Here is an 8,825-nt window from a genome sequence, read left to right as displayed (position 1 = left end):
TGCCACCGCCCACCACCTTTCCGGCCGTCGCAAAAGTGGCGTAAAAGCGTCGCCCTGTGCGGGGAGATTGAGGTAAATGTTGGGTTTCTCTGGGCGGCGGGCGGGAGGTGAGGAGATGGGGTCTGGCCCTTCGGTTCTGCGCGTCTCTCCCGCGTGAGACGAGGTCTCTGAGGGGGGAGGAGGCGCCGCGTGGGTGAGGGGGGGAGGTCTTTGGGGTCAGGGGTGGGCCTGTGCTACGGGCTGGCCCGGGGACTGGGGTGCCTCCGCCCGGCCTGGGTGCGGGTCGGTCCTGGCCGCCCCGCGGGCTGCTTCCTTCGGGCTGGGGGCGAAGCGGTTGGCTGGGTCGGGAGGTGCCCTTGGCCTCCCTCCCCTCCCCTGGGTGTTTGCCGGCGAGCAGCCAGGCCCGGGTGAAAGTCCTGTGGAAGCTGGGCAGTGTGGGGTTGTTTGTTTTGGAGGACGAGGTGTTCTTTGGTTGTTTTCTCGGGGGCAGCAACCGTTCAGGCAGAGAGGAAAAGTGTGTAATTTTCTACATTAGCACTAATTTTCGTGGTCATTCAGGACAACACTCACAAGGGGGACCTCCTAGGTGACTAAGTCTGATTTCCTGATAAATGAATGAGAGCAAGTCTGCCTGCTCCCAAACTTATCAAGTTACTGCATAAGCCAGGCCCTGTTTGCTTAGCTTCTCCTCCTCCCACTGACAGGGCTTTCTGAGTCTGGCTTTTCACTGTCGGAATTTGCCTTCATTAAGCTGTGAAGAGTGGAAATGAGCGCTTGTTCGTATACTAGTATTGATCTTTGGTTTACGTAGCTTATTTTCCCTACCAGGTATGTGCATTGCTGTGGCTTTAGAGATAGCTGTCATCTTCCCCTCTCTAGCTTCATTCTGCTAGACTTCACAACTAAGTGTTTTGAGTTTTTTTCTGCTTGGCTCTTGTAGATAAATAGCAAATTTTTCTTTTTAGTCTCCTTTACTGCTTCTCCTCTAGTTTGTGGGGGGGGTTATGTGTTTCTGGTTACCGGCTTTCAAGGGGGATGGAACATTGTGAGGGTCCTTGTTTGTGCTGGAAATGCTGTTCTTGACCCTCTCTGTTTTCTTTTCACAGCTGCTGCATGCGGGTGTCTTTAGGCTGTCTTTGACCAGCTAAAACCCTCTAGCTTCTGCATGCTTCTTGCATATCTTAAAAGTTGAGTAGACAGTAGGCTTTCACCTGAACTGGGTTAAATTTGGAGGAGAAAGCCACAGCAAAACTGAAATAAGGAAAGAGTGATCTGAAAAAAATGCTTATAACTTTCTTTAGGTGGTTGCTCAGCATCACCAGAGAGGCAAAGCTTCTTCAAACCAGTTAAACTAAACCCATTACAAATACAAAGAAATCTTTAGTGCCATCAGTTGCTAAGCTAAAGTAGTGTGTGTCTGTTGCGTACAGCTAGCTCTCCTATGAGAGAGATGCGAGAGGACAGACTGTGCCTTAGTCTGTAACGTAAGTCAGTGGTGTGGTGTAAGTTTCTACTGCTGATGAAATTTAGGCTGGTGGCTGCAGGATATTTGCTTCAGTAAGCAGCAAGGAAAGTAAACAAGTGCAACTTACCATTTTATAACTGCACTGAGAACGTTCCTATCTTTCCCTCAGCAAGTCTCCAAATATCTTCTCTAAGGGAGAACTCATGTAAAATCTCCTTAGTTTGCTGCTGGCAAATGAAATGCTCCTTAGAGCAACATCTAAAAGTTCTGATATCTTCAAATCTCATTTGTGCTCTTCACCATCAGTATGTCTCAACCCTTTTTGTTGCAGGATCTTATGATTCTCCGTAACAGCTGCTACCTGCCAAATAAAAATTCTGAGGCCAACCAATCCATGAGCGGGCATCGAAACATAAAGAGAAGATGTGGGGAGTCGCACCTCGAATCCCCTGCGGGCTGCGGTCACGGTCCTGCCGCTGGATGCGTGTTAAGCAAACTAGTTCAGTTGCCTACACCTCCTTTGTCAAAGCACCAGCTGAAACGGTTAGAAGAACACAAATATCAGAGTGCTGGACGATCCCTGCTTGAACCCCTAATGCAAGGTTACTGGGAATGGTTAGTTGGAAGAGTTCCAGCCTGGATTGCCCCGAATCTGATCACCATCATTGGACTGTTAATAAATATATTTACAACTCTGCTATTAGTATATTACTGCCCAACAGCTACAGAACAGGTAAGTTATGGACCTCTGACAGTCTTTGTTCGTAGTTACTGTCATTTCGTAGTAGTTGGCACTGCTTTCTGGTGGGCACTCATCTTTGGAGAACTGTTTCTTGTTGTCCAGCCTGCAGTTTTCATACGTTCAAGCTATTCCCTAGAAATGTGTGTGCCTCTGTGAGTGCCTGCATGCAAAAAGAGCACATGGATTTTGTGGTTAGCAGGCTGCTTGCTGAGTCAAACAGCAGTTCCTCTGGCCAGCGTGCACATATGAAATGGGGTCTAGTACCAAAATAGCTGTTCCGGTTGCAGCTGTGAGGACCTGCTGAGTGAAAGCTGCAGCCCCACAAGGCTTGAGTGTGTGTAGAGACAATTCAAGAAATGGGTTTGCAGCTGGCTTGCTTGCTTGCATGGCATGCAGGGGTTTTTGCCTGTTTACTTTTTCTGCTTGTGACTGGGTTAGTCACCTTCAGCTTTCTGATCTAGAGTTACCACACAACAAGAAGTGCAAGGTGACTCGATTGGCAGCGAGCGGAATCTGCCTGCGAGCCCAGCTAGAGTTGCAACACAGTGAGGAACTCGAGCTCAGACAAGGGACAGCTTCAAAGTGGTGCAGTTTGGGAGATCAAGGCTGGCTGCTTCCTCTGTGGCTGGAGTGACTAAACCCAGTTTACCAGAATAAAGGAGCACCTTTCTTCATCCCGTGTGGGCCCTGGCAGTTCATATTACCAGGCGGCTCCGATCGGGATGTTGGGCACAGTGTGTTATGAGCTGTGGGAACACACAGTTGTCCAGTTGAGCAGCATGCAGGCCGAGTAGTCCGTGCTGTGAGAAGGCTGGGTAAAAGTCAGTAGTTTTTATTTGTTCTGAATGCACTAAAAGCTGCTGACCTGTCCTCAGGAGAACTGTCTTCCTGGGATTCTTGATTTCAGGGGTATAAAAGTATTTATGAGGCATTTCAAGTTACTAGTTTCAAAGACTTTTCTTCTCTCACTAGTTACCTCATAAGCCACTTGAAGACTTTCATTTTTGTGCGCTGGAAAAGCTTCGTTCTTTGAATATTGAATCTTACAAGCTGCTCATATCTGTATGCACTGAAAAAAATGAATTATTTGGTACAGAAAATATATTACATATCAAAGAGCTGGAGAATCTCTAGCTTTTAAAATAATCTGAATTCCTTCAAAACCAAGTTTCCCAGCTGAGGTTGGGAAAATGCTTCATAGTCAAGCGGCATGCAATTTGTTTCCAGCCAGGGTCTAAAAAAACCACCACTTCAGTTGGCACATCCAACACTCTGCATCCCCGTTCCACATACGACATAGCAAGGGATGTTTGCCTCTTCTAGAAATCTGCTGAAGTACATAATTTCACAATAACTTGTGGGATTTGGCAGGTGTCAGATAAAAAGTGAGTATTAAATTTGAGCAGTGACTACTTAGAGCTGCTCCTTCCTTTTTCAGACTATGGCATTGTATGGCCTGGTTTTAACTTGCAGCTTACAGCAGTATTATGTGGGGGCTGAGGCTTAAAGCCAGTTTGATAGAGCGACTTCAACCTGTCTTTATTTCAGCAATTTGACAGCTAGTATAGGCCTCTGAACCAGAGCATAATTTAAAATTTAGTTGTATTTTGGTAATTAAACTTCAGGATTATGCGCTAAGCTACGCTCAGCATCAGAAAGTCAGTGTTAGCTGCAGCCTGTTGTATCAAAACGCTGCTTAGTGTTTAACAGTTTAAGAGTTACTTTGTGCTAAGTGAATGAGATTGTCTTTTCGCTTTAGCAGAAAAATAACTTTCTGCTGAGGTAGCTTTCAGCCTGATCTGATTTGCCATATGGCACTGCAGCCCTGCATGCTGGCTCGACAGGGAGGATGCCATCTCCGTGGTGGAGCTGTGAGCTTGTGCTTTTTAAGTGTCAAGTAGCTGTCTGGGGAAGAAAATGCGCCTTTGAAATTCCAGAAACAGATTTTTTTTATTTTTTTTTTTCTGAAAGCACTATTGCTTTCAGATGTAAATCGTCTTTTCCTTGTAGGTCAGTCTTAGTTCTTCTTTTTTCAAAAGTGACTTGTCTCTTCCTGTTGATGGAAGGTGTAGCCAAAGGGATGTAGTGATCACTTATAGCCTCACTGGTAGCCAAAAAGAAAGTGAGATACAAATAATTCTACTGCCTGCTTAGCTGTGGGGACCCTAGCTAGCAAAGTGCTGAGCAATGGAATGGTACCTGAATTTAAAAAAAAAAAAAAAAAATTTGGATAAGAGAGTGATGTTATGCAGATACAAATAACATCTAAATGGAAACACCTACACTGGTAATAAAAGTAGCATTTATGAAAGAAGAGACAGCCGTTTAATTTTTTTTTTTTTTTTTATAGAGGAAAGATTGCATGACCCTGAAGGTAACTTAAGGATTGCCTAAAAAAAAATAAAAAAAATCTATGTATAAGCAATAGAAAGGGTATAACGGGATGGAGTTCTGTGACATCAAAACCTTGTCTGGATGTGGTCATCTGCTTCTGGGTGGCACGTTCTTCCCCTTACTTCTCTCTTCTTGTGGTGGTTTGTGTAGATACACTTAAAAGCAGAGCAGGGTGCCAGCTTTTGAGGCAGAATGTTCCTGCTACTGCATTTTAGTAAACCAATTCAATGTAAATTGTAGAAAGAAACATTTGAGCTGATGTGCTACAAATGAGTCATGGTTGTGTAGACCAGAAGAAGCTAGACTCTAGAGCTTTATGAGAGGCAAGTCAGCTTGATTAAGCTACTTAGCTGTATTTGAACTTTATTGGCGTGGTCTGTAAAATAGAGCTGCTTATAAATGCTCACACTTTTATAAAGTGGGTCAAATGTGAAGGTCACAATCACAAGATACCAAATAATATCTGTTTTATGGATATGTAAATTGAGACAGGCTGATGGCAACCTTCTGGCTTTTGTGGTCATAATGGTTTATGCTTCAGACACTGAAAAAAGCTTGAATTGTAGTGTTTGGTCTAGCAGGGATTAGGTACTGTTTGTATTTCTGTAGAAACAGAAACTGAGATTCAGGATGTGAATATTAAGGGTTATTAACATAGGGTTGGCAAAGCTGCTGTTACCTCCTAATAGAAAAAAACAGTTGGCAGTGGAGGTGCTGCCCTGCAGAGCACTAGAGCTTTACCTATCTTGGGAAATGTAATGGCTAAACTTGAACTCTAAAAGTTTGAGCACTTGCAGTGACATGGTTCTCAAATGCCACTGCAGCCTGGTAATACCCTGTACTTGGCAGTGTTGTAGTACGTGACACCTCGCTGAGGTCTTGTGAAGATGAGCTCAGTGTTTGTGACACAGCTGAACGTTTTGGGGGCTAAAAAAGTTTTTGAGCTTCTTAATCACTTGGACAAGTGGTACAGACCCCTGCTGGCAATAGAAGCAAGACAGGAACTTAATTGTGCACCACTTTGCAAAGGTAGTACTATAATTATTTTTTTTTTTTCAGATGTACAAGGCAGCTTCCTGCTTTAGAAAATGTGCTGTACCCGTTAAAACAGAAGAATTACAAGTTTAGGTTATTTACATTTCACATGTCATAACTCCCTCTGCCTGTCCTTGCAAGGACCAGCTGCTGAAAGGTCCATGAACGTGATGCAGAAGTGTGTGCAAATGAAAAACTACTGTATGAGAGTGTAAGATAGGTCAACTTCAGGCTTTTTTTTTTTTTTTTTAAGGCTTAAAAAAAATCTTTTACTCTCATTGACTTTCTTTCTTAGGCACCTCCCTGGGCATACATTGCTTGTGCATGTGGCCTTTTCATCTACCAGTCTCTGGATGCAATAGATGGAAAACAAGCAAGAAGGACAAATAGCAGTACTCCGTTAGGAGAACTTTTTGATCATGGCTGTGATTCGCTTTCCACAGGTATTGTCATTTTTAATTGAAGTATGAGGATTAAATGACTCTATTTCAGGGATCAAATCTGGAATTCAGAAAAATGTTTCTTTACTGAAGAAGAGGACTACTGATACTGCTGAATGTATAGCTTTTCAGTCAACCGTCTCTCCATAGACAGTATGCTTGATCAAGTGAATGTCTTTTCTTGTATTACACTAGAAAAAATTAATCATGTGAGTAATTCAATCTGAGTCAGCACTCTTCTGTGTGTGCTTTATCAGAGGCTTGGTTCTAAAAAATTTTCTGTAAGAAGTTGTCAAAATGCTCTTCTGTATTTTAGATTGAATCTATATAGTGATTTCAAGACAGGTATGAAGCCTAAAAAATGGCAAGGTAGAAGTCAGAGCTTTAAGATTAGAATCAGCAAGACCAATTCCTAGATAAGTCAGGGTTCATTGAGCCAATCTGAAGTCTAACCCCATTGCGAAAGTAGGATCTGATGCTTTTGGTTACTTAAATTCTAAAGCTCTTATGCTTTAATTTTTTATGAATGCTTTATCAAAGTATTAAAGGGTGGAGGGGAAAGCATAGATACCTTATGAATCTTGAATGACATCTTGGATTTTCTTAATGACATTGTAAAAGTTCAGAAAATGGGGAAAAATATGTCCAGCATGTCTTAGATAATTGAGAAAATGCCAAAACTCTGGCTACAGGCTGCAACTGCATAAATCACTCAAATCCCTTGATGTCTAATCCCATTAAGTCCAATGTCCAGTGTGGGAGACTAAGAAACCCTTGATATTGAGGATATAAGTTTAAATATACATTTTATGGTTTGTACTTTTTAAAAATGGAAGTGTTAATCTCTTATGTCTGAAATAAAACGCATCAGGATACCTTCATGCTGTCTCTCCATCTCTGGGTCCTTTTTGTTAGATTTGTTTCTGGTAATCTTTGCATACGTACACACTTTTATCTTTTTACTATGTGACTGATTTTCTTCTGCAGTATTTGTGGTTTTGGGAACTTGTATTGCTGTGCAGCTGGGAACGAACCCTGACTGGATGTTCTTTTGTTGTTTTGCTGGAACGTTCATGTTTTACTGCGCACATTGGCAGACGTACGTCTCTGGAACGTTGCGCTTTGGCATGTAAGTACCTTGGCTGAAAATAAAACTGAAAGTTAGGCTGCTTTTCTGTCTAGTTGTACTTCGTGTGATTGTAGTTCAGGTCCTTAAAGCAGTAGTTAATTATTTATATTCAAATATACACACTTAGAGCTTGTGGCAGCTATTACCTGTTTGATCCACAATTAATACTGAAAGTAACTTAGCTTGTTTTAGAAGTGGTAAAATACCCTTTTGTCCTATTAGTTAATTAGGAGCTTCTGATGTGTTTTAGACCTAAATAAATAAGAGGCAGTGCCTGATGTTTCATCCCCAAGAATAGAATGCTTTTGTCAGATGGTGGCAGTCTGACTTTAGTATTCAGTTAACTACCTACCTCTTGATTTTGCTTGACTTGTGATGGTGTATAGTTAATCTTCACTATTAACCATAACTCTTAAAATACAATGTATTAATTGACGTTGTGTTACAATTTAAAGTTCTGAATCCCTTTTAGTTAGTGTAGACCACGATTCTGTCAATAATGGGACCAAAATTGCAAAGCCAAGAAAGAAAACAGCCTAAATCCTGTTTACTGCTGGGTGAGGGTAAGCGTGGAAACAGAACACAAGGACTTGGTGAGCTGTGGGAGCCTTCATGTGGAAATGTATGTTTGTTCTATCTTTCTGTTCATAGGTCTTGCAATCTAACAAATATTTCAAGTAAATGTACTGCAGAATGATTTTGCACCTGGAAACCTCTGCAATTTGTCCTTAGTTTGCATGGGATTTTGAAACAGTGCTACAACATGTACCATTTATTTACAATCTATTGTTACTGATCTATAGATACCCAGATTCTGCTAAAACAGTACAATTATGAACCTCTTGTCTATGACAGCTCTTATTGACAGAATACTAATGCAGATTCTCTTGAGAAACTTCTGTTTCTGCTCAAAAACGTAAGATGACAGAGCAGTTTTCAATGTCTATTGGAGGACGAAAAGAAAAAAATCTAGATGCCTGTTGTAATCCTTGACTACAGATAGAATAGTTTCAGTCAATTTTCTGATTCATTAAAGTAAGGCATCTAGCTCAAATCTTGTACTGTTTTAGGCTTCCTACTTTCATGCCGTGCTGAAAGTCTCAATACTGAATGTTTTTAGCTCCCTTTGAACTTTACAGGGCCCTGATAATTGTCCTGTTATCGATCAAATTACCAAAAAAACCCAGCTTTGGCATGTGCTTGACTTTACGGATGCAAGTATCAAACCCACCTAATTTGCCTTTGTGCCTCAGACAAATGTGTACATTACTCTTGGTATTCACTCTAATTTCTGCTTCTGTGAGGAGTATTTATATTTTGGAGATGGCATTTCGTAGAGGATACTATTGTTCTGCATGGCCTTATGAGAACTGATCCATCAATACGTAGCTGATTTAGAGAAGGCAATAAGCACATAAATGTATGTGTATCGTTGTAGATGATAGACACCACTGTGTAGTAAACACATTTGTTTCTTCACTTGCCCCATGTCCTAAGGTTAATAGAGTGCCATAAGCTGACGTTCATTTCTTTGGCAAAAACTCTGAGATTATGTATCCAGTTAACTGATTCTCACTGTCTGATACTAGTTTTTTCTGAAGCTTTCATTTCTCTGATCAT

The 8,825-nt window shown here is 41.7% G+C and overlaps 1 protein-coding gene across 7 annotated transcripts in view; it reads left to right on the top strand.

The window, feature by feature from the left end:
- The window catches only part of CEPT1 (choline/ethanolamine phosphotransferase 1), a 79,727-nt gene that overhangs the window by 48,521 nt on the left and 22,381 nt on the right, over positions 1 to 8,825 (top strand). For 3 of the 7 annotated variants that reach the window (XM_074925305.1, XM_074925304.1, XM_074925302.1), the window contains exons 2-4: positions 1,797 to 2,198; positions 5,932 to 6,079; positions 7,064 to 7,205. In XM_074925305.1, the coding sequence (XP_074781406.1) occupies positions 1,803 to 2,198; positions 5,932 to 6,079; positions 7,064 to 7,205 (686 nt within the window). In that variant the 5' untranslated portion in view covers positions 1,797 to 1,802. Of the gene's footprint in view, positions 1 to 34; positions 73 to 172; positions 194 to 704; positions 829 to 1,796; positions 2,199 to 5,931; positions 6,080 to 7,063; positions 7,206 to 8,825 lie in introns of those variants that run through there. The other 4 variants (XM_074925301.1, XM_074925308.1, XM_074925303.1 and 1 more) reach the window with 3 other exon arrangements.

Source organism: Athene noctua, chromosome 23 (genome assembly GCF_965140245.1).
Source record: "Athene noctua chromosome 23, bAthNoc1.hap1.1, whole genome shotgun sequence".
Taxonomy (NCBI): Eukaryota; Metazoa; Chordata; class Aves; order Strigiformes; family Strigidae; genus Athene; species Athene noctua.
The sequence above is the reverse complement of the archived record's forward strand: the minus strand, read 5'-3'. Positions and strand labels throughout refer to the sequence as shown.